This window comes from Stenella coeruleoalba (assembly GCF_951394435.1).
Source record: "Stenella coeruleoalba genome assembly, chromosome: 7".
NCBI classification, from domain to species: Eukaryota; Metazoa; Chordata; class Mammalia; order Artiodactyla; family Delphinidae; genus Stenella; species Stenella coeruleoalba.
In genome coordinates, this window is record NC_137153.1 from 40,050,638 (window position 1) to 40,076,882 (window position 26,245).

The 26,245-nt window shown below is 43.5% G+C and overlaps 1 protein-coding gene across 1 annotated transcript in view; it reads right to left on the reverse strand.

The window, feature by feature from the left end:
* Positions 1–18,589: 18,589 nt before the first annotated feature.
* NTRK2 (neurotrophic receptor tyrosine kinase 2) overlaps positions 18,590–26,245 on the reverse strand; it is a gene marked incomplete at its 3' end in the record, with an annotated part of 377,788 nt that continues 370,132 nt past the window's right edge. The window contains exons 18-19 of the mRNA XM_079925508.1: positions 19,650–19,808; positions 18,590–18,775 (exon numbers count right to left, since the gene is read on the reverse strand). Of these exons, the coding sequence (XP_079781634.1) occupies positions 18,590–18,775; positions 19,650–19,808 (345 nt within the window). The remainder of the gene's footprint in view (positions 18,776–19,649; positions 19,809–26,245) is intronic.

Sequence of the window (26,245 nt, forward strand, 5' to 3'; positions counted from 1 at the left end):
TCAGACAAATCCCAACTGAGGAACATTCTATACGATAACTGACCTCAAAACTGTCAAAATCAACAAACACAAAGAACATCCAAGAAACTGTCATAACCAAGAGAAGCCTAAGGAGATTTGACTACTAAATGTTAAATGGATTCCTAGATGGGATCCTGGGACAAAGAAAAGAACATTGGGGAAATCTGAATGAAGAACGGACTTTAGTTAATAATAATGTATCAATCTTGTTTCCTTAATTGTGACAAATGTACTATACAAATGCAGGATGTTAGTAATAGGGAGAACTGGGTGAGGGATATATAGGAATTCTCTGTACTCTCTTCACAATTTTTCTGTAAAACTAAAACTCCTCTAAAATAACTTTATTTTAAAAAGAATAGATTTGAAGCTGAGAGACTGAAACTTGATAAGCGCACAACATGTTAAGTCCTGCAGAGAGTATTCACCCCTGAAAGAGGCACTCATCTACCAAATAGACAAAATGCTTTGGTCCACTAACTTCAGCCAGGCCCTGCCATCAGCCATCACGGTAAAGGTACAAAGGTGCATGCATGAAATGGATGCAGGGGCCAGGGCTGAAGGCCCCACATGGGTTACCAGCATGTACTCCAACATACCAAGGCTGATCTAGCTATGTCCATTGCTGAATGTCCAACCTGCCTGTTACGGGGGCCAATGATGAACCTTGATATTGGCACCATCTCTCAACAAGGCAAAATGGCCGCTTGGTGTCAAGTTGTCAAGTCAACTACACTGGACCTCTTTCACATTCTCAATGCTTCCTTTTCTTCTTGTTCACAAGTATTCATCCCAAGGGCACTCATTAATAAACATCTTACATGCTGATCTCCAGCCAGGCAGCTGCATCCCTAGGAACCTAACCTGTGACAAGTGTCCACTCAGTGTCAAGATCTATGCTGGGTGACTTACATTTGTCATCTCCACTATTCTTCACAACACCCTGTGAGATGTTTTGAATGGTGGCTACCTTTAAGAGTTTGGGCAGGGAGCCTCAGAGGTTAATGAACTTGCCCAGGGTTCTATCACTTTTAGGTCAAGAGCCACTCCAAAGGCCACGTCTGGGAAGTCTACCATGGTAGCTACACCTATTGTAAGAAAAAAGAAAAGGACACTAATGATCATTTCTTCCCATAGACCAGACATTTTGCTAGACCCTTGTACCTACCCAACATTCAATTTCACAGCAACCCAATTAAAGTAGAGTGTTGTCCCCATTTTAAACATCGAAAGCCAAGGTTAAGGGACTTTCACTAGATAAGAGGCAAAGTTGGTTGTGGAACCCAAGCCAGTCTGTTTTAAAGGTGGCACATTCTTCTGTAGGTCAGGCTGCTTACTCTAAGATGGAGAGCCACCCAGAGAGAGCACGAGAGACTGGAAACCCTGAAACACGTATTTACCTAGAAACATCCCAAACTATGCAGTATTCATTGACTTATCAACCATAAAGAAGTGTATCTTCTTTCTCAGACTGAGCTTTAGAAATTTTTCCAAAGGGATCTCCCACCAGCCTTCTAAACCCTGTGGTTACCTCTAATAAGGTACTTACATAATTTTTGATCCAAAGCATGATAATTGAGAGTATCAGGGGACACTAGGAGAAAAACAGATGGTCATGGGAAAACAGAAAGGAATGCTCCCCCTACTACTGGGGAAAAAATATGTTCTATGTTTCTTATGTGTCATTCTTAGTTCATACTTATTGTCTCAAATCAAATCACACTATAAGTTGAGTTTTAGGAGAGAGTGCTTCAAAGTGACTCACTGAATGGCCCTGCCTTTCATGCATTGTTTTCCCCTGCAAATTCAACCACAATCCTGGCCTCTTAATCACACAGCCACTGGAGTTCCATTCTGATATAAACACTGTGCGTTTCCGACTTGTGGCATTGTTTTCCTTTAATTAAGTGAAGGGGGGAGGTGTAGTTATTTTCAATTCTCCGCACAAATTACTACCCAGTAGAAACAGAATCATGTATTGTAGGTAGTACTTCTTCTATTTATTGTGCCGTCTATTGATGTGTGTTGGACTTGTTCTATTTTAGGAGGCACTGCCATGGTAACTGGGCTCCTGACAAAGGCCCGTGTCAGAGCCGAACTTGAACATGCAGAACTTCAGATAAGTGGTGAAATAAAGAATCAACCTCAGATGGCTCAAAAATAACAATTTGGAGGACTGTGTTTTGCTCCTAGGTGTTTTTATCCATAAAGTTGGGGAGTTCTGAGAGGCAGATCATGGGATTTACTGGACATCCCACTGGTCCTGAGTGAAAGGGTGGAAGAAAGACTATTTTCACAGCCTCTTAGCCCCCCCCATCACTACCTGTGGCTCTGCCTTTGGGTCAGGCTCACAGCTTTAGGCAGAAAGTACAAGCTGGTGTTCAGCCTTCAGAGAGCCAGGGTAGCTTTAGAGGATTGGCCTTGACTCCACAGCCCTGAGATGTGGCCCTGGCTCTGCCCTTAACTAGCTTAGGGGCTTCCGCAGACTAGGATTTTGTTCCCACTTATGCACTTGGATGCCCTTGGAAGACTCGGGAGCTCTAATTTCAGGTTCCTCCTGAATCTGGTGCAGGGGGAGATGGGGAGGAATTTGCCTGATTCTCCCTTCTCTGTAGAACCAGAATATTTCAGTGTTCCTGCGGGGAGTGGGCACCTAAACCATGCTGACTTCCTACAGCCCAGGTCTGTAGGGACTAAGGACACCCGAAGGAAGTCCACATGAACAAAACTCCTTTCCCTGGAGGATTTTCCTTTGGATTTTGCATAGATATAGCAGTCTTGTCACTTTCACACAATTTCTCGCTCCTGAGAGACACTGAAAAGTACAAGCAGTGACCAGGTCCAGATCTTCCTTCCCCATCTCTCCCCCATACTCCTTCCTTTTCTTAGAACCCCTCAGCCTATCAGCTCAGGCTCTGTTTAGCTCCTGAGTCAGACCCAGGAGTAGAAAGGAGCTCATGTGCCTAGGGTTGGCTCTGGGCCACTCCATAGAACTCGTCCTGGGGTTCAAAGCTAGTGTGAGAATTGTCTTTCTTCTTCTTTTCCACTAGTTTTAGTCACTGTTCATGGTTTCATGAGCTAAATTATTCAGGCTTGAGTTCAGTCTAGAAGCACGATCACCATGTTTCAGGAGCCTGCTCAGAAGGACTGAAAGTAGATGCCTGACAAGTCTCTCTGGGAAGCCACAGGTCCCAGAGGGAGGGCTAATGGAAAGAGTACCATCTGTGCAAATTTCCTGACCCCAGGGAGAGCGAATCAGGACACAGATGGGCAAAGGAGGGAAAATGGAAGCGTTTCCCTGTTTATTAGAGAAACAGCCTCTTACTTGGCTGACATAAAATTTGTAAGATTATCTAGGAATCCCAGCTTCTCACATTAACCATCATTTCCTACTCCAGCATTTGAGAGGTGGTTGTACACTTAGCACTGAAAGGCAGGCTTAGGGCCCCGTCCTGTTCTTTCACTCAGCGCTCCAGCAACAAAGCACTCGGTGTCCCACCTCCTGATCCTTGGTGACCCCTGCCCCCCAAAGCATCTCAGTCCTTGGCGCTCCCATTGGCCCTCCCTTATCCCCAAGCTTTAACCAGAAGGCTGGACCCTCTCGAGGGTTTCCATGATTGAGAGACCCTTGGGCCAGAACTAACAGATGTGCGCCTGGATTTAGAGCAGACCCAGCTCTCCTCAACTATCTCACCCTTTGAGTTTTCTTTTACTGATAATGGAAATGCCACATTGCTCTCGATCCTACCTCTATTTCTCTTCCCCCAAACATTCCTCTCCCATAAACAACAGAAACAACTGTTTTCCACTCCACAGTCTTCTCTCTTGGGATCCTGGGTATTTCCAGTTAGGGGAGTCAGCTATCATGCTAGCTCCCACCTTCATCCCTCATTTAATCAATTCTTCCTCCAGTTTGTCAAATGTTTCCTTTGCTATGGGGGAGGGTGGAGCAGAGTTGGGGATCCTGGAAGCATTGGGACAACAAGTGTGGAAATCCTTTTAGATTAAAGAGCAAACTAACAGGGATTCCCTGGTGGTACAGTGGTTGAGAGTCTGCCTGCTAATGCAGGGGACATGGGTTTGAGCCCTGGTCTGGGAGGATCCCACATGCCATGGAGCAACTGGGCCCGTGAGCCACAACTACTGAGCCTGCGCGTCTGGAGCCTGTGCTCCACAACAAGAGGCCGCGATAGTGAGAGGCCCGTGCACTGCGATGAAGAGTGGCCCCCGCTTGCCACAACTAGAGAAAGCCCTCGCACAGAAATGAAGACCCAACGCAGCAAAAATAAATAAATAAATACATAAAAAGCAAACTAACTAAGATGTCCAGTGATGGTAATCTTTTGACTTTTCCTACAGGGCAGAGTTCACAGTTTGGGGGAAAGACAAAGAGAAAGGAGTACTGATTATCCACATCTGGGGTGAATGTGTGTAAAGGTGAGAGAGGGCAGGGAGGAAGTAGGGAACTGGAGAAGTTCCTAATAAACCATAGGAAGAAGACCAAGCTAGGGCTTTGTAGTTTTAGGGGTTACAGAACACGTCCAGCCTGTTATGGCTTGAGATGTTAATTATAGGACCTGTGGATATCAGCAGAGATCTTTTAAAAGAATAACTTAAGTGCCTAAAATCCCCCCCAGAATACAGAACCCGTTTTAGAAATGGCCTTCAAAGACAACAAAAGCCAAATACGCAAATGCCTTCTACGCAGGGTGGTGCTGGGCAACCAGATCGCTTTCCAGCCTCCCCCCAAACACTGTTGCTAGGAAACCGAAGGGCTATACTTCCATCATCTCCATACTTGCTGGGAGATTGAGTAATTGGTCTCTGGATGTGCGTGTGCTGCTTCCCAAAATATCTCTTTAAAAAGACGTGAGAAGGATGCGGAGCCAGTCGGTAGGATGGTGGAGGGCGGACTGTGTCCTCAGAGGGCAGCGGCTTCCCAAAGTCAGGACGGAAGCGGAGTGGGGGGAGGGGAGGACCCACCTTGGGGATAGAAATGGGGAGCTGTTTACAGGTTTCCCAGATTCTTTCCTATCATCAGCTTTCTTATTTAGGACTGATCTCCTAAGCGGAATCTGGAAATTGGTAGAGACAGCTAAAATCTGGAGAGTAATGTGGTTTGCTTTTGCAAAGCTAGGAGAAAGATTTTATTTTGTAGATACTTAAAATATAAATGAACAACCTTTATCGTGCTTGATTATAGTTGTTGAACCTCGTTTGTGGGGCAGGGGGCGGGGGGGGAGTAAGAAATAGGCATGCTGTGGACACACACCCATGCATACATGCACATGGGCCACTGTGAAGAAGATGCCTGCTTCACCTGCAGGGAGCCAAAGAAATAGAACATTAGGCCCACTGCTGAGGGTCCAAATCTCCACCTTTATTGGAGTCTACATCTAGTCCCACCTTCTCCCCAGAGCCAGGGGACAATGTCATATCATTTCTTTGTGGAGGTTTTCAATACTTTCCTATTAATTATCTGATTGATTTCTGCATTTTTTATTTTTTCCAATATCGATTCAAATTACTTGTTGCTGGAAGTCCTGAAGAGTAGATTTGCAAGTGAAGTAACTTACTTTTAAATTTTATTATTTTCCGTTTTGTGACACTTTTCATACAATACATAATGTGTTCAAAAATCCACTTTTAATAGTATCACTTATTTTTTAACCGAAGGAAGAGGATGGAAGGAGGCAGGGGGTTCAGGATATATTGACATTATATCCTGATCTTATAAATAAGAACTAAGAATCTGGGGAGTCTTCCTTAAACTCACTGGCTGTATGATTAAGTGTTCTAAAATTCTATCCAGAATTAGGAAACTCACTTTCTAGTTCTGACTCTATCTTCAGCTTCTGGAACCATGACCAGACCTTTCTCTGTAAAATGAGGAAAAAGCCCGTGCTCCAATCCTCATAGGAATGTTAGGAAACAAAATGCCATAATATATGTAAATGCACTTTGGAACGTAGAAAGAGTGCACAGAATGTTCTGCATTCTTTTCACTGTGTGCCTGGGAAATTTATTCATTTATTCAGCAGGCATTTTCTGAGATGCTGCTGCCACCAGGCCCTTGTTAGGTATTGATTCACATGGCATATACCCATGGTCAGTGTCTTCCATCGTCTGCCCTGGCCCACAGTTCTGGGGAGAGGGACCCTCGATTACTACAGATAACTGAATTCTCAACAACTGCACCGTCTGAGTACTAGACCTTCCCCCAGGCTGAACCTCTGCCCAGTATGAAAAATGCTCTTAAATCACTCCCACGAGTGTCTGTCTTACTGTGTTCTCGAACACTCCCAGTGACACAAACCTCAGACACTTTATTTCCTGTGTTAATGAGTGCCAGTGCCTAATCATTGTACAAGCAGATGTTCCTCAGCAAAAACAAATAAAATTAAGCCTGTCTTTAGGTTAGCAAACACCTCCCACCCTGGGCTGAGCGGGCAATTAAGCAATGCTTTTCACCTTTTTTTCTCATCAGAGACGACAAAGCTCTCTGTCCCCTGGAACACCCAAGCCCCCTCATTTTCCTTGTTTTTGAAAGCATCCTGGAGGTTTTGGATGGACCTCGGATATAAGGGCTGTGAGGACCATTAGTTGTCTTGACATCACTGATAACTTATTTTATCAGTGGAGAGGAGGAGACAAACCTTACTTTTAATCTTTCTGATCCCATTAAAAGTTAATTCCTCCTTGTGCCAAGAATGAGCTGAAGCCTGAAGGACAAGGGAGGGAAAATGGGACTTGTGGACTGGACATTAGCTTTACCAGGCAGAGCTGGGTTCCTTCTTTTGTCCTGGGTATTTGGCAAACGTTCCAGAGGTTTCTGTAGGATGAACATGGGAGGAAGAGCACAAGGAGGTTGTAAAGGGATGCCAAGTAATAATGAATAAGAGTTATTCTGTGTACTCTCAGGAGCTCTGAGCCCATGGGAGGCAGATGTCGTTTCAGCACCAGGAAGCGCTTGCTAAGGAAGCTTTGTAAAATGCAAAATGGGCCTGGTGGTGGGGGGAGGCTGGGGGCGGGGGGGTGGGGAGGAGGTCTTCAAATAAATTCCCTTTCACTAGGAATGGACTCCCTGGCAAGGGTGTCCACAGGATTGCCCTCTGTGGCCCCTCCAGCCCTGTGAATCTGTGATACTATAGGAGCTCCAGGAGAACCATTCTGATCTATAATCAGCCCTCTACCCTAAAGCCAGAAAGGCCACTGATGGTCTCCAGAAAGTTTTGTCCCCAAACTAAGAAAGCACTGAGTAACTTTGCAAAGTGCTGTTTAAAGTCCACTCTAGAAAAGTCCCCCAGGTCCAGCTGAATTGAACAAAAATAACTGTCATCCTAAAGATGCCACAATTCTTTTTATGCTTTTTCGTTTGGCCTCATTGCCTGATTTCCAGCAAGCATGGAAGGAGGTCCTCTCTGAGGGACCCTTAATCTCTTACTTCTGAAGATATGGATTCTATTTGAAAGGGGAAATGGCTTAGTTGTCCAACTGAAAATAAAAGCCTAGCCTTTTTTATTTTCACTCATGGTAGCCTTGCCTCTTCTGGAGGCTTGTCTGGGGTCCCCAAACGAAGTCAAGAAGAAAAATCACTCTCCTTTCACGTGGGAACATTTGAAGTCATTTACACGAATAACTAACTTATGGTTTCAAAACATGGATTAGCTCACCTGAAGCTGGAGAAAAAGCCCATATTAGACAGTTTATAAATAAGATAAATTATCATTTATATTTATATTTCAATAGTTCTAAGGCTTAGGAAGGTTAAAATGACTTGCCTAGGGTCACACCCATCTATGTCTAAGCATCAGTCTACTGTAACTACCTGCCTAGTTTCCTGACCTCTTATCTCAAGCTCCTTAACATTTGTTCATTCAGTCATTCATTCATTCCTCTGTTCACTCATTTGAAAATGACTGAGCACCACCTATGTGTCAAGAGTCATCCTAGACAGTGAACCAAAGACACTGAAATCTCTGCCTGTATAAAATTTACATTCTAATTGTAGGAAATGGCCAACAAAAATTTTAATAAATAAAAATAATAATATTGTCACACAAACAAGGGTAAATGGCCAAATACTGCATATAACACCCCTGCTGGAGTGTCATGATTTGGGGGAAGACTCTTGGGGACAGAAACAGTAGCTTGTAGCTGTGTCCCCAGTTGCCCATCACTCTCTGCGATTGTACACGGCAATCCCGTAGGACTGAATTTAGGCTCCAGAAGAGGGATCCTGACCCTGGGGCTGTGGGACTTTTAAGTTGCATGATTAAGAGGTACCGGCCCCTCTCCCTGTAGTGATCTCGTGCCAGCATTTAATAGCAATGTGGCAAGAACTCGAACTCCAATGTATCCAGCCAGCTCGGTTTTCATGGTCACAGGCTGGGTCCAAGACTTGTGGTTGCTCTGCTTGTTATAGCAAGTTAGCTGCAGGATGTTCTTCATCAGAATCCATGGTTGGAGAAACTACCATGTTCTTCTGCCGGTAATGGGGAGCTGGAGCCCCAATCTTTCCGTTGATCAGGACTGATTGATTGATTGATTGATTGCTTTCAATACTGGGCCATAATGGGTTTTCACGGAGCTTGGCAGAAAACTTATTTTCTGAGAGAACTTGTAGCTCACTACTTAACTCCTTGGAAACTGATGATTTTGCTTTTTAAATCTATCTAGCACTCCATCTAGCATTCTTGAAAGTTCTAGGCCCTTTTTCGGTCTGGCCCATGCTCTGCATGAGTCAAGGCCTAGGGCTAGTACCAGGTGTTTCTATCCGGATGGTTGAAATTCTGGGGCCGAATTGTCATCCTCAAGAACCAATAATTCTCTACCTTAGCTACACATTAGAAACATCCAGAGGATTTTGCACACACACACACACACACACACACACACTCACACTCTCTCTCTCTCTCTCTCTCTCTCACGAGCCAGCCTATGTCTTGTCCAACGCAGACTAATAGAAACACGGTGAGGCTTTGGCGTCTACATTTTTTCAAAGTTCTCTAAGTGATTCTGATCCACAACAAGAACTGCTCTTGCCAGAAAACTAGGACTGTGTGAAGAAACTCCTCATCTAAATGCAGGAAGAAAGCGTTGAGATTTCCAGGGAAGATGGAAGACGGAACAAGCACACAAGGCTTCCATCTTGTTCCACACACACATGCTTGGTGAAATATAACAAAATCTCCAGAAGCCAGAGGAAACTAAAAGCCAAATTAAGGCCTCGTGACTCGTCTTGAGAGCAGACAGCCATCATACCTAGTGGATCGAGTGTGAGGGGTTGGTGGCCCTTGCGGGGAGGCTGCAGTGTGTCAGAGGACATCTGTCCTAGAGGGGAGGCTCTCAGCTCTGGCACCAGAGCCACTGGACTGTGATGGACAGTAAATGCGAAGCCCTATCGTATTTCCTGGGTATCAATGAACCTTGAGATCCAAATGGATACCCTAGGAAGGGGAGTCACACCCAGTAATTGCTGAGATTGGTTTTTGCCCCCTGCAGGGTGTGGACTTGAGTCAAAGATGGCCTGATTTAAAGGAAATGAAGAAAGCGGCATTTCCACGCATAGGCTGGTATCTACAAATCCATACGTACTGCTACAGGAGAAGAGGCTGTAGTTGTCCATAGGGAGGTTGTTATAGCATCTGTGTGACTTTAAAATCAGTGTATACAATTGGGATGTGTATGTACCCAATATAGCCTATACACTAGAAGTGATTAGATATCATGACGTATCTAGTGAGACACGGATATACTATAGAAGACATACGCAGTGCCCATGTGAGAAGTGACCTTTGGTAGTTAACTGGTATTTAAAATAATGTTATCAATATCACATGGTTCACTAATTAGGATAAGGGACATAGATTTTTGTATGTATGTGAAGTGACTGATCCCAAAGATTGAATATTTATTAGAATTATTGTACAAGTGTCATCATTCCTGCACGAAGGAGGCAGAAGAATCTGGCAAACCCCAGCTCTCTAATGCCAGGAATGCAGCTCTCAGTGACCAGAGCTCCCTCCCTGTCACCTGAACAGAGGCCAGGCTGGTCCTGGCATCAGTACATCTTTGCATCTGTGACTTCCATGCAAGGTCAGGCAAGGGAAGTTTCTGGGCCTACATGGCAGGCTTGTAATAAATCATTGCTTGTTGGATGAATTTGGTCTGAACCTTGGCAATCCCTTGTGAAGCACCACCTGTAGATGGCAGGTGGGGTGGGATGTTTAGCTCTCATACAGCTCTAACCACGGGAGCCTAATGAAGATCCTGACTTTCGGGAAACACAGATTCGCAGAGAGAGAGTCTCACATCACTGAAAGCCTCAGAACCCGCTGCTAAGCAGCTGCTTCCACTGTAGGCTCCCCCTCCCGAGGCTGATGAGTGGTGGGAAGAGGGAAAAGGAGTAATGGGTCTAGGAAAGCACCAAAGACCTTGCCAGATTTGGGGCCAAATTCTTACCTCATCCCTAGTGACCGAAATCCCTACACTCCAGGTTTAACTTCCTGGAAACGCTCTAGCCTCCTGGAACCTTGAATCTTGGCATTAGATCCCACTGATAAGCCCATTCCTACAGGGCTGGGATGTTGAATTGTTTTTACCAGTCTCTGAGGGGCCTGGAGCCCAGACTCTCAACACCATGCCACGTGGTGAGCCCAAACCCCAGCTGCAGGCTTCTGTGGGCCAGCCAGGTGCCTGCATTTCTGCCTATTGCCTGGAGTGGAAACCCCTGAGTTCCTCCCTTGTTTTCAGGATTCAATGACTACCTTTCTGGCAAGTAGTAAACACTACATTTGCTGGTCAATTTCTTTTGACCTAACTTTTTGGCAAGTTCCTTAACTCTCAGTGCCTCAGTTTTCTCATCTGTAAACTGCGGATAATAATAGTACCTACCTCCCAGTGTTGACGTAAGAGCTGGGTGAGTTAACATACTGTAGAGGTTTAAATGGCGGCCTTCAAAAAGATATGTCCACGTAGTAATCCCTGGAACCTGGGAACGTGACCTGATAAGGCAAAAGAGTGAGGGAGAGCTTTTCCTGGATTATCCTCGGTGGGCCTTAAATGCAACCACACGTATACTTCCAAGCCACACACACAGAGGAGAGGACACAGGAAGAAGAGGAGAAGGCAATGTGGCCGCCGAGGCAGAGATCGGAGTGATGTGGCCACAAGCCAAGGAACATCTAGAGCCCCCAGAGCCTGGAACAGGTAAAGAACAGATTCTCCCTGAGGGTCTCCAGAGGGAGTGCAGCCCCGCCGACACTTCACTTTCAGACCTCTGGCCTTCAGAACTGTGAGAGAACACATTTCTGTTGTTTTAAGCCACTCAGTGTGTGGTAATTTGTTACAGCAAGAACACAACATACATAACACCCTGGCATGCAGTAAGCATTTGTTCTATTAGTCAATTTGTTCTAAAGGTAAGGATGCCTGTTTGAATGAGGTTGTTAATCACAATACCTCAGAAGTGTTGTTCCTAGCCAAGCAATTAGGCATCCTCAAGAGTGAACTAAAAACGTGTATCTGAGGGAGAAAATGAGACAGGGTCTACAGAACAGCAGGCAGGGCTCTGGAAAACTTGACTTCAGGTTTGGAATTTAACTGATTACTGATTATAAACATACAAATAATAAGAATATAAAAACGTTGTCTGGTAGAGGTGTAGATCTTTAATAATCCAAATAATCCACTGGCCAAGGCATCAGTGGTTTAACTTTTGTTCTTTAATCCTGTTTCTTTGAGTGGGATACACACTTCAATCCCACAGCAACAATTACATGTTCGTACTTGGATTTTTAGACGAGTTGTTTTCCCCCCTTACACAGCTTTGAATTCCCCAAGTCTCTGCTGAGTTTAACTGGGTTGTATTTTTTGCGGTACGCGGGCCTCTCACTGTTGTGGCCTCTCCCGTTGCGGAGCACAGGCTCCGGACGCGCAGGCTCAGCGGCCATGGCTCATGGGCCCAGCCGCTCCGCGGCATGTGGGATCTTCCCGGACCGGGACACGAACCCGTGTCCCCTGCATCGGCAGGCGGACTCTCAACCACCGCGCCACCAGGGAAGCCCTGGGTTGTATTTTTTTAACTCAAGGAAAATATACCTGAGCCAGTAAGAGGGGTTTTCACGGGCAAAGTTCCTGAGGAGTTGGATTTGAGGACAGTCTGCTGGCAAACTCTACATTCCTGAAGCCTCCATCAGGTATGCTGCCCAGAAGCCTTCTGTGCCTCTCAGAGGAGATGGAGGGGAAACGGTCAGAAAGTGGGGAAACACGACTGTGACTCTGAGAAATACAAATGTGGGTGGGCTGCTCTGATGGCCAGGAAGAGACAGGCTGCCGGATCCCTGTGAAACCACCCTTCTTTTGTCCTCCTTCACCTTTTAGGAAACACTGGTTAACAGAGAGACCGAGAGGATGTGGCATTTTCTATTTGGCTACCTCTGCTCCTGGGTCATTATGATTCTCAAAGCTGCCCCAACCCTAGGTCACGATTCACAACATTTCTTTTATGGTAGGTTTCTTAGGTGTGATCTGTTAGAAATCCTGGTGATTCTGTCTGCTCACCCTGTGCTGTCTCACATGGTAGTCATGAGCCCCGTGTGGCTATTTAAATGTAAACTAATTGAAATTAAATCACATTTAAAATTCAGTTCTTAGTCTCACTGGCCGCAGGTTAAGTGCCTACTGGCCATATTGGACAGTGCAGATAAAACATTTCTATCATTGTAGAAAGTTCTACTGGGCAGTGATGTTCTAGTTATCCAAGATAGAAGGTGAAAACGTCAGGTTATGGAGGGCTCAGCCAGGGAACTTGTACTCTCGTTGCTTCAACTGCTGAACACGGCAGTCACCTGCAGTGACCTTACATACATACGTACAGACAGACAAAAGAGCACACCATGCCTTGTGAAAATTCTAGTAATCATCATGTCACTTTTAGTGTCTCTTTTAGAGGATGTTATTTATTTTAAGACATCATTTTTATTAGTACACTGTAGTACAAGAGACTTTCCATGTCAGGTTGAGAGAAGCTGGTCACATGATTTACAAACAAAACTTTTTTTTTTTTTTTTTGAACACTGATATTCTGGTGTCACTTTGAAATCAGCCAAGATGCAGTGGGTCTTAATAAAGCAATGGACCTCCAAACAGATTGCAAAACAAGAACCGGTAACTATCAGCACAGAGACGTCACATTAAAAGGAAAATAAAGCAAATGAAAAGGGAGTTTCAAATACCAGGTCACGATGAAAGGGGCAATATATCTCAGAGAGGTATTGAAATGTGTGTGTGGATACGGCCCAGATATATACAAACATCTCTCCATGTACAGAAGCAAATGCAGAGACTGTCCACACCTCTAGGCAGATTTGTTAGTGATGGATAATGATTAATGAACGCAGGGAGCAATATTTCACCATAATTTGGTCATTTATCAGGGGATTATATATTCAAAATCCACATTTAATTCAAAGACCTTGTATTTAAACATTTCCAGTGTTTTTTTTTTTTTTTTACATTTTTAAAGCAATAGGAAGATATACAACTTGCAAAATGTAGGCCTTTACATTTCATTTTCTCCAAATTTTTTTTCCAGTTCAAACCTGTGGCAATTAGCAGCTTTAGTTATGCTTGCTCCAGCATGTTGGACATTCGGCCAACCTTCAGTCAGGATCATTTTCATTAATGTACAGACCAAAGAAATAAAACAAACACAGACCTGGCCTAGAATGCATAGACTAAAAAAAATGACATCCCATGTTTTCCCGTTGTGTCTCCTGAGACGTATGTTAAGATGGCAAAAGAGTTGCTTGGTTGCTCTTGTGAAATTCACAGTGTTTTGCCTGCAACACATATACATATATATATATATATTTTTTGCTTCGCTTTGTGTCTGTGATGAATGGAGCAAAGAAATATATATATAAATAAATAAATACTTAAATAAAGGTAAAAGAAAAAAAAAGGAAATAAATACAAAAATTAAGGATATTCGAGAACCTTTGACTTATAGCAGCAGTGATTCATTCCAGCCCTGACAAACGAGAAAATACCCCTTCATATGCTGTCATATTTTGCTACAAATCCCTTCCACCGCAAATTCTTTAGAACAGCATTTGCTGTCTCAACCTCGGAGTCTCAGCATCCCACCATTACGAATTGTGAGGAAACTGCTTTAACTGCTCACTTAGCCACCTGAGTAGGTGGGTCACCGGCCATCCCCATACTGGGATTTTCTGTAGCAGTGATATAGGGCCAAACCGAAGCTCCACACTGGAAACAAAAGTCCTCAAATGGGAAAAAAAGAAAAGAAAGAGCAAGGGAATTGAGACTATGTGTGTCTGCAGTCATTTATTTAATTAGATACACAATTTAAAGCTATTGGCATTATAGAAGGTCCAATTTACAAAAGGGTAAGTTTAAAAAAAAGAAGTCTATTCCTGACTTCTATCCCCTGACAACAGGGGATCCTGTTGTCATGGCTCTTTGCAAAGGCCAGCATTTTACACTGCTGCCTCTTGCATTCCGCTAGGATGTGGGAATTCCTAAGTCACTCGCCTCGCCGGGGAGTCTTGGATTCTCACCTTTGGCCTTCAAGACACTGGGCTCCCAACAGTCCAGTTCTCTTCTGGAATGCTTGGACTCTGAACACAAGTGTAAAGGGGTCACAGTGGGACAGGTGAGCGTAATACAAATAAATGTGCAAAAGGATTTAAAAAAGAATCAGTTTTCCTTTTCTGGACCTTTACATAAGGAGATATATTTCCGGCTGCATTTTCCTTTGCAGGGAGCCAGAGGAAGGACTCAACGTAGTGGGATGGTTTTGATTTAGTTGTTTTGTGATAATGTGTTTGGGAAGCACATTATCTTAAATATGTCTTCCACCCATGCAGTATCGCAGAGAGTCGAAAAGTGTGATGGGGTCCTACCCACATGGAGAAAGGAAGCATGAACAGCAACATGACTTTAAAAAAGTTTTGGTTATTTAGCAGATTTTAAGCAAATTATTCATACTGCACCCTACTTATAATTATCTCTATTACTGTGTGCCTATAAATTTATACATAAGCTCACAAACACACTATGCATGTGTGTTTGTCTATGTATAAATCTAGTATTTATAACACACATATAAATACATGGAAATACCACAGGGAGCGCCGATGTGAACATATAATATGAATTCTGATATAATCTTTTATAGCATAGTTCAAAATGTCTTCTAAATAAGCCTGATTATGACACTGGTTCATTGTACAAGGATTTCGCTGAAGCTATGAGCATGATTATATGTCATGAGATCTCAGCTGCTTGCATCTCACATATTTCATTTTGCTCTTCTAACTTCATATCCTGCTTCATGAATTGGTTAGCGTGCTTTCTCTCCTGGACTGCTTGTGTATATATTAAGGTCTCTAGTGGACCAAATCATGAACATGAGAGTCAGAGTACCTAGATGAAGTCCCAGAGGTGCCTGGAGAGTACTAGCATGCCATTTAACTTCTCCAACTCTCAATTTCCTCACCGTTAAAAAGTGGGAATAATTTGCCAACATATGTGAAAAGTGTTTGGGAAACTATTAACCAATGTATAAATGGAAGCAACTGGCAGGATGAGTTCAGGCTAGCAAATTAGGTTTGTCACCACTCCTGTCGTAGTGTTTAATGAATTTGATGGCAGGCCCTATTCTGTGATCTTTACACTGCAGAATGAGGATGCCCTTTTTCTAAATATTACAAGAGCATGAGAAGAGGGGGTTGTGGAGGAACAGGGATGGAGACTTGAAGATAGTCTGTGGTTCCTTCGGTCACTTTAAAAGCAATCTGGGATTCGTTCAATGCGAGACGTCTCTGTGATCAGTACATACTCTTGAGACAACAGAGGGAAAAAATGAATAATAATCAGCAATATAAATAACTATAAAACTTTGCACTTGCATAGAACCTTTCATTTCAAGACCTTGAGGGACTTGTCAGAAGGTAAAGAGACATTTTTTTTTCTTTTTTCCTTCAGAGGAAAACACAACACTGGAAGGGGAAGGGAATGCTCCCATCCTCTCATCTGCTTTAAACAAATCCTTGCTCTAAAACAGCACAGCCCTCCTTGAATGTGACCCCTTAGAGTATTACCTCCTTTGCTCTCTGTTAAAATAAAACAAGTAACTTGCAGCTTCTTCCCCCAGAGCAGCTGGCCAGTCGCACAGAATAACAAACCTGTGTAGGTTTTCAGGTCATCACTGATGGAATCTAGAAAAGTTCTGTACAAATCTGCTTCTTCTTACTGCTTCACAGGGTGCCACAGTGTTTTAACAGTACCATGGGCCCTTAATGGGATATATACGTGCAGGTATATATCATGGAGATATGGCTTTCGTTATGTTATTATGTGTGTTCTGGAGGGTTTTTGGTCACCGACAAAGAGAACAATTCAACTCCCATGTCTCATAGGCAGCGCAGAACCTGAAAGGACTATGGGCATCGCCTTGTCCAACCCCCTTCACTTGACAGCAGATGCTACTCAATTTCCTTTTGTTCTCTGTTAATGGACTCTTTTGATTTTTTGAGAACTGGCTTTCAGTGTCTAGAATGGAAAATAAGGTGCTTCAGTAACTAAGGGCACAAGCAAAACTTAAACAGAGCAATTGCACCTTCAGAAACAAATATGAAATAAAATGACCTAAGTTGAATTCAAATCACTCCCTTTCAATCTGGCTCGTGTTATAAAGATGTCGAGTTAGCAAAATTCCCCTCACAGAGGGTAGCAAGTTTTCTTGAGGAACAGAAAAATGTTTCTTCCTTGGTATAACTGATCACCCAGATAACTGTAAATTTCTATTTAAATTTACAACCTCTTTTTGCAAAACCCGTGGCTATGCCCAGAAGCACACCTCCAAAGCTTGGCTTGGGCACAGTGTCCCATGGGTATGCTGTGCCTAAGGTTTTGTTTTTACTTTCTTTTAAAATGCAGTGAAAAAAACAAAACAGCATATTGACAATGGAGTACAATTAGAATGAGACCACTCTCCCAACCAGAGCCCAGAGCAAGGTCTCGGCCTGTGTACACTGCACATCAATGCCTGTGATACCCCCAGGGTGGGTGAGGTCTCCTGTCCCTTGGGGGTTGATTTTGCCCTTCTCACAGGGCCACAGTGGGTGCGACATGGTGGAGGATAGCCAGGTTTCAGGGACCATATTTGTTAAAACCCATCGCCACCATACGACCCAGAGACACTTATACTCAGCTGATGAATTCCATTAGCTTCCCCTAATTATATAAGTTATACCTTTTATGGATCTGCTCTACATATCTGGGGCACGACGTCTGGAGCGGTAGTTTCTGCACACAAGATATTTTTATCGACAAAGACCATGCACAATTTTGCTTGCACAGTTAAAAGGACGGGTGGGGTGGAGGCTAGGGGTTGGAAGGAAGTGCTATCTGAAAAGTTCAATGTAAGAGAAACTTGCCTCCAAATTTAGAGCTTGTCCTATCTTTTCCAAGTCCTTGGCTTTCCCACCTGACCCTGAAATGATCGCTGGACAAGAATCCACCTCCTTTCAACTGAACTTGACACAGGCTCAGTGGATAACACTTGGAAAAACAAACCAGCGCCATCACCGTGGCCTACGAAGACAAGACTGTCGGAACGTGTGATGCACCATCTTACCTCCCGGAAGCCATCTTTTCTCTGTTCTACACTCTAGTGTTTCCGGTGATGGGAAAAGAATAGTCCATGGCACAGAGTTCAACAGTCTTTTTACTCCTCAGAAATGTCCTCGGGGGAAGGTGCCGAATACACTGTTCCCAGCTAACAGTCGCTGGGTTTTCTTAAGTTGGGACTGACGCCAGCCGATCTCAATGGTTGTCTTTGTTCTTCCCATACTGCGGTTTATAATAAATCTTCTTTCTCTCTGGTTTTAATCTCCCAAAGATAAAGGCTTCCCAGATTGAACACAAGTTTTCCTTTTTCATACACAGGCTTAAGCCATCCCAAACAATAAGAACAGTAATAATAATAAATAAATAGAAGTGAATCCATAGAAACTCTCGATGTCTGTACAGCAGAAGTGACAAAGTTTAAGTCAAATATTTGTTTTCCCTTTTTTTCATCCACATCAAAGGCAGGAATACAACAAGGCATTGTTAGTTGTGGTGGGCAAACCGGAGTGTCTGCTGATATAACAAATTAGGTTTGTTAAGGCCTTTGTCTATGCAGAGTTAATAGTAATGCAGAAGCCAGATTGATTAAAAAGGAAAGGGTGAGGATTGTGAAGCAGGGAAGACAAAAAATAAAGGAAAGAAAAACAAACAAACAAAAAAACCTAGGGAATAAACCAAGGGAGATGGAAAGAGAGAAAGAGATAATGCCAAAAAGAAGTCCATACTGTGTCTACGGATGGAGAAGTACACATTGCTTCCCTCGGAAAGCTTCTCGGTGTCTTTGTAGTTAATACTGTCAGAGCGAAGAACAGCAGATTGACGGCATCCAGCGGCAGTTAAAAGACGTTCATCCTCTCGGCCCAACTGAGGAGGTGCTTTGGGAAGGATCGGTCTGGGGGAAAGGGCCCTAGCCTAGTATATCCAGGTAGACCGGAGATGCCTTGGCCAAGTTCTGAAGGAGGGTGTGGATGCCCTTGATGTTCTTCCTCATGTGGGGCTCTCGCTGCCAGCACCCCAGCATCAGCTCATAGACTTCCTGGGGGCACGTTCGAGGTCGCTGCAAGACTCGGCCTTGAGTGATGCATTCTATCACCTGGACGGGACGGAGAGCAAAGATAGGGTCAGACCAGAGGAAAAACAATGTGGATACAATAAATGTCAGTACAAAGAGAGGGCTGCTTTAAAGAAACACACTCAGTGTTTACTTTTTTTCAGAGGCAAGAGAGTGACTGTTCTAGGTTGGTATGTCATGGTTAATTTGATGGGTTTATATTCATTTTTCAAGCCACACTGATTTCACCAAACTGCTAGAGAAATAATTCATCTATATGGAATGCTCCCAAAGCACACCCTGGAATTCCAATGTTTTACTGGCCTGAGATGGGACCAGGGTCACTTTTGTGTCAGGGCGCTAACTGGCCAGGGAACCCCAGGGTACAGAAATGAGCGGTCATTTTGGATAATGGAATTGGATAAAAGACAGACATGGGCCTGAAGAAGTGAGGTGCTTGACCAAGAAGTGATGCCTCAAATATAGACATATTTGCAAACAGATTAGAAAAGGAAAATAAAATGTTTGAGTTTTCACTAGAAGTGAATGTTCTAATGAAATATGCAAAAAGGAGAGAAGCTTGAAACCTTAATGGAATAATACCAAAGCTAGCTGGACTCGAAGGGTACCGGAATGCCACATCTGCTATCAATTTACTAGATGAACAGCACGAAATGACTCCTGGGTCCCAATGCCAGAGGATCACAGGCGCGTCAGCAAATGCCGTGCTTTTCTCTTTCTAGAACTCTTAAGTTTGGAGCGTGACTATAATTTGGCCATGAAATTTAGGTACATGGCAGGCCGTTTGGGAGGTGCTTCTCCCAACAAAGCCACAGGAGAGCGTGTCCTGACTTCCAGCCCGGGGATGCCTCTCTGCGTCAGCTCTCTAGGGTTCTTGGTGCCACCCGCCTCTCACCTCGTTGTTTGACAGCTGGTACCAGGGCTGTTTGCCATATGTGAAGATCTCCCACAACACGACCCCCAGGCTCCAGACGTCACTTTCGGTGGTGAACTTCCTGTACATGATGCTCTCTGGAGGCATCCAGCGAATGGGCAGCATCGTGTGGCCACCGACCTGGCAGAAAAGGGGTAAGCAAGGCGGCATCAGTGCCCACCATCAGGAGAAAAGGTTTGGAAGGGAGATGTGGGGGACATTTTTTTCCCTTTCCTTTATTTGTATTTATTAATTTTAATTGTTTATAAAACAGAAGGGAAAGACGATTGGTTTATAATCTCAAGCAACAGAGACAGAGGGCAAAGAGTGGTCAAAGGATTTTTCTCACATTTTTGCAATTCTCTCTTTCTCACAACTAGACAGGAGCAGAGATGGTGATTGGGTGGGTATTCATCCTGTATGAAACACAGACAGGGCTTCCCTGGTGGCGCAGTGGTGGAGAGTCCGCCTGCCGGTGCAGGGGACACGGGTTCGTGCCCCGGTCCGGGAAGATCCCACATGCTGCGGAGCGGCTGGGCCCGTGAGCCATAGCCGCTGAGCCTGCGCGTCCGGAGCCTGTGCTCCGCAACAGGAGAGGCCGCAACAGTGAGAGGCCCGCGAACCGAAAAAAAAAAAAAAAACAAACCCAGACACACCTACTTTCTGGTATGAGGATGACTTGATCTTGTAATTAACAAGATAACTTTGGTCAGGATAACAAGTAGAGAGTTTTGCATCCAAAATGACCCACCAAGGGACTCTGCTTCCTTAGCAAGGCCGGAGCTTCCTTCCACTTTAAAGTGTAAGGAGCGCACACAGAGCTGCCTTGAACATGCTTACCACAACCCAGCAATGGGCAGGGCAGAAATGATTATTCACATTTTACAGAAGGGGCAACTGAGTTTCAGGTTGCTATGGATACAAAGAAGTCCAGTCTTTGGAATTTCATCTACTACAGGAAACTTCAACTGAGCTTATTTACAAAAGTAAAGAAGCAGGAGGAGCTTCAAGATGGTGGAAGAGTAAGACGCGGAGATCACCTTCCTCCCCACAGATACATCAGAAATACATCTTCATGTAGAACAACTCCTACAGAACACCTACTGAACGCTGGCAGAAGACCTCAGACCTCCCAAAAGGCAAGAAACTCCCCACGTACCTGTGTAGGGCAAAAGAAAAAAGAATAAACACAGACAAAAGGATAGGGACGGGACCTGCACCAGTGGGAGGGAGCTGTGAAGGAGGAAAAGTTTCCACACACTAGGAAGCCCCTTCGTGGGCGGAGACTGCAGGTGGCGGAGGGGTAAGCTTTGGAGCCGCGGAGGAGAGCGCGGCCACAGGGGTGCGGAGGGCAAAGCGGCGAGATTCCCGCACAGAGAATCGGTGCTGACCAGCACTCACCAGCCCGAGAGGCTTCTCTGCTCACCCGCTGGGGCGGGCGGGGCTGGGAGCTGAGGCTCGGGCTTCGGTCGGATCCCAGGGAGAGGACTGGCGGCGTGAACACAGCCTGCAGGGGGTTAGTGCACCACGGCTAGCCGGGAGGGAGTCCGGGAAAAGGTCTGGAGCTGCCGAAGACGCAAGAGACTTTTTGTTCCCTCTTTGTTTCCTGATGCGTGACGAGAGGGGATTAAGAGTGCCGCTTAAAGGAGCTCCAGAGACTGGCGTGAGCCGCGGCTATCAGCGCGGACCCCAGAGACGGGCATGAGACGCTAAGGCTGCTGCTGCCGCCACCAAGAAGCCTGTGTGCAAACACAGGTCACTATCCACACACACCCCCGCCCCCCCGGAGCCTGTGCAGCCCGCCACTGCCAGGGTCCCGTGATCCAGGGACAACTTCCCCGGGAGAACACAGGGCGCACCTCAGGCTGGTGCAACATCATGCCGGCCTTTGCCACCGCAGTCTCGCCCCGCATCCGTACCCCTCCCTCCCCCCGGCCTCAGTGAGCCAGAGCCCCCGAATCTGCTCCTTTAACCCAGTCCTGTCTGAGCGAAGAACAGACGCCCTCAGGCGACCTACATGCAGAGGCGGGTCCAAATCCAAAGCTGAACCCCGAGAGCTGTGTGAACAGAGAAGAGAAAGGGAAATCTCTCCCAGCAGCCTCAGGAGCAGCGGATGAAATCACCACAGTTAACTTGATGTACCGCATCTGTGGAATACCTGAATAGACAATGAATCATCCCAAATTGAGGAGGTGGACTGTGGGAGCAATTATATATATAGTTTTTTCCCTTTTTCCTTTTTGTGAGTGTGTATGCATGCTTCTGTGTGTGATTTTGTCTGTATAGCTTTGCTTTTACCATTTGTCCTAGGGTAATGTGTGTCCGTTTTTTTTTTTTTTTTTTTTTTTTTGCTTTTTAGTGAAGTTTTCAGTGCTTGTTATCATTGGTGGATTTGTTTTTTGGTTTGGCTATTCTTTCTTTTTTTTTACTTAAAAAATTTTTTTATAATAATTATTTTTTGTTTTTTTATTTTAATAACTTTTTAATTTAATTTAATTTTACTTCTTTCTTTCTTTCTTTCTTTCTTTCTTTCTCTCTTTCTCTCTTTCTCTCTTTCTTTCTTTCTCCCTTTTATTCTGAGCCGTGTGGATGACAGGCTCTTGGTGCTCCAGCCAGGTGTCAGGGCTGTGCCTCTGAGGTGGGAGAGCCAAGTTCAAGACATTGGTCCACAAGAGACCTCCCAGCTCCACGTAATATCAAACGGCGAAAATCTCCCAGAGATCTTCATCTCAACGACAGCTCCCAGCTACACTCAACGACCAGCAAGCTACAGTGCTGGACACTCTATGCCAAACAACTAGCAAGACAGGAACACAACACCATCCATTAGCAGAGAGGCTGCCTAAACTCATAATAAGTCCACAGACACCCCAAAACACACCACCAGAGGTGGACCTGCCCACCAGAAAGACAAGATCCAGCCTCATCCACCAGAACACAGGCACCAGTCCCTTCCACCAGGAAGCCTACACAACCCACTGAACCACCTGACACTGGGGGCAGACACCAAAAACAATGGGAACTACGAACTTGCCACCTGCAAAAGGAGATCCCAAACCCAGTAAGTTAAGCAAAATGAGAAGACAAAGAAAGATGAAGGAGCAAGGTGAAAACCCACCACACGTAACAAATGAAGAGGAAATAGACAGTCTACCTGAAAAAGCACTCAGAATAATGATAGTAAAGATGATCCAAAATGTTGGAAATAGAATGGACAAAATACAAGAAATGTTTAATGAGGACCTAGAAGAACTAAAGAGCAAAGAAACAATCATGAACAACACAATAAATGAAATTAAAAATTCTCTAGAAGGGATCAATAGCAGAATAACTGAGGCAGAAGAATGGATAAGTGACCTGGAAGATAAAATAGTGGAAATAACTACTGCAGAGCAGAATAAAGAAAAAACAATGAAAAGAATTGAGAACAGTCTCAGAGATCTCTGGGACAATATTAAACACACCAACATTTGAATTATAGGGGTCCCAGAAGAAGAAGAGAACAAGAAAGGGACTGACAAAATATTTGAAGAGATTATAGTTGAAAACTTCCCTAGTATGGGAAAGGAAATACTTAAGCAAGTCCAGGAAGCACAGAGAGCCCCATACAGGATAAATCCAAGGAGAAACACATCAAGACACATATTAATCACACTATCAGAAATTAAATACAAACAAAAAATATTAAAAGCAGCAAGGGAAAAACAACAAATAACATACAAGGGAATCCCCATAAGGTTAACAGCTGATCTTTCAGCAGAAACTCTGCAAGCCAGAAGGGACTGGCAGGACATATTTAAAGTGATGAAAGGGAAAAACCTACAACCAAGATTACTCTACCCAGCAAGGATCTCCTTCAGATTAGAGAGAGAAATTAAAACCTTTACAGACAAGTAAAAGCTAAGACAATTCAGCACCACCAAACTAGCTTTACAACAAATGCTAAAGGAACTCATCTAGGCAGGAAACACAAGAGAAGGAAAAGACATACAATAGCAAACCCAAAACAATTAAGAAAATGGTAATAGGAACATACATATCGATAATTACCTTAAATGTAAATGGATTAAATGCTCCAACCAAAAAAAAATAGACTGGCGGAATGGATACAAAACAAGACCCGTATATATGCTGTCTACAAGAGACCCACTTCAGACGTAGGGACACATACAGCCAGAGTGAGGAGATGGAAAAAGATATTCCATGCCAATGGAAATCAAAAGAAAGCTGGAGTAGCAATTCTCATATCAGACAAAATAGACTTTAAAATAAAGACTATTACAAGAGACAAGGAAGGACACTACATAATGATCAAGGGATCAACCCAAGAAGAGGATATAACAATTGTAAATATCTCTGCACCCAACATAGGAGCACCTCAATACATAAGGCAAATACTAACAGCCATAAAAGGGGAAATCGACAGTAATACAATCATAGTTGGGGACTTTAACACCCCACTTTCACCAATGGACAGATCATCCAAAATGAAAATAAATAAGGAAATGCAAGTTTTAATGATACATTAAACAAGATGGACTTAACCGATATTTATAGGACATTCTATGCAAAAACAACAGAATACACTTTTTTTCTCAAGTGCTCATGGAACATTCTCCAGGATAGATCATATCTTGGGTCACAAGTCAAGCCTTGGTAAAATTAAGAAAATTGAAATCGTATCAAGAAACTTTTCTGACCACAACGTTATGAGACTAGATATCAATTACAGGAAAAAAAATCTGTAAAAAATACAAACACATGGAGGATAAACAATACACTACTTAATAACCAAGAGATCACTGAAGAAATCAAAAAGGAAATCAGAAAATACCTAGAAACAAATGACAATGAAAACACGACCCCAAACCTATGGGATGCAGCAAAAGCACTTTTAAGAGGGAAGTTTATAGCAATACAATCCTACCTTAAGAAACAAGTAACATCTCAAAAAGACAACCTAACCTTAAACCTAAAGCAAGTAGAGAAAGAAGAACAAAAAAACCCCAAAGTTAGCAGAAGGAAAGAAATCATAAAGATCAGATCAGAAATAAATGAAAAAGAAATAAGTGAAATGATAGCAAAGATCAATAAAACTAAAAGCTGGTTCTTTGAGAAGATAAACAAAATTGATAAGCCATTAGGCAGACTCAAAAAGAAGAAAAGGGAGAAGACTCAAATCAATAGAATTAGAAATGAAAAAGGAGAAGTAACAACTGACACTGCAGAAATACAAAGGATCATGAGCACTTACTACAAACAACTATATGCCAATAAAATGGACAACCTGGACGAAATGGATAAATACTTAGAAATGCACAACCTTCCAAGACTGAACCAGGAAGAAATAGAAAATATGAACAGACCAATCACAAGCACTAAAATAGAAAACGTGATTTAAAATCTTCCAACAAACAAAAGCCCAGGACCAGATGGCTTCACAGGCGAATTCTATCAAACATTTAGAGAAGAGCTAACACCTATCTTTCTCAAACTCTTCCAAAATATAGCAGAGGGAGGAAGACTCCCAAACTCATTCTATGAGACCACCATCACCCTGACACCAAAACCAGACAAGGATGTCACAAAAAAAGAAAGCTACAGACCAATATCACTGATGAACATAGATGCAAACTTTTACAACAAAATACTAGCAAACAGAATCCAACAGCACATTAAAAGGATCATACACCATGATCAAGTGGGGTTTATTCCAGGAATGCAAGGATTCTTCAATATACGCAAATCAATCAATGTGATACACCATATTAACAAATTGAAGGAGAAAAACCATATGATCATCTCAATAGATGCAGAGAAAGCTTTTGGCAAAATTCAACACCCATTTATGATAAAAATCCTTCAGAAAGTAGGCATAGAGGGAACTTACCTCGACATAACAAAGGCCATATATGACAAACCCACAGCCAACATCATCCTCAATGGTGAAAAACTGAAACCATTTCCACTAAGATCCGGAACAAGACAAGGTTGCCCACTCTCACCAGTATTGTTCAACATAGTTTTGGAAGTTTTAGCCACAGCAATCAGAGAAGAAAAAGAAATAAAAGGAATCCAAATCGGAAAAGAAGTAAAGCTGTCACTGTTTACAGATGACATGATACTATACATAGAGAATCCTAAAGATGCTACCAGAAAACTACTAGAGCTAATCAATGAATTTGGTAAAGTAACAGCATACAAAATTAATGCACAGAAATCTCTTGCATTCCTACACACTAATGATGAAAAATCTGAAAGTGAAATTAACAAAACATGCCCATTTACCATTGCAACAAAAAGAATAAAATACCTAGGAATAAACCTACCTAAGGAGACAAAAGACATGTGTGCAGGAAATTATAAGACACTGATGATAGAAATTAAAGATGATACAAATAGATGGAGAGATATACCATGTTCTTGGATTGGAAGAATCAACATTATGTAAATGACTATACTACCCAAAGCAATCTACAGATTCAATGCAATCCCTATCAAACTACCACTGGCATTTTTCACAGAACTAGGACAAAAAATTTCACAATTTGTATGGAAACACAAAAGACCCTGAATAG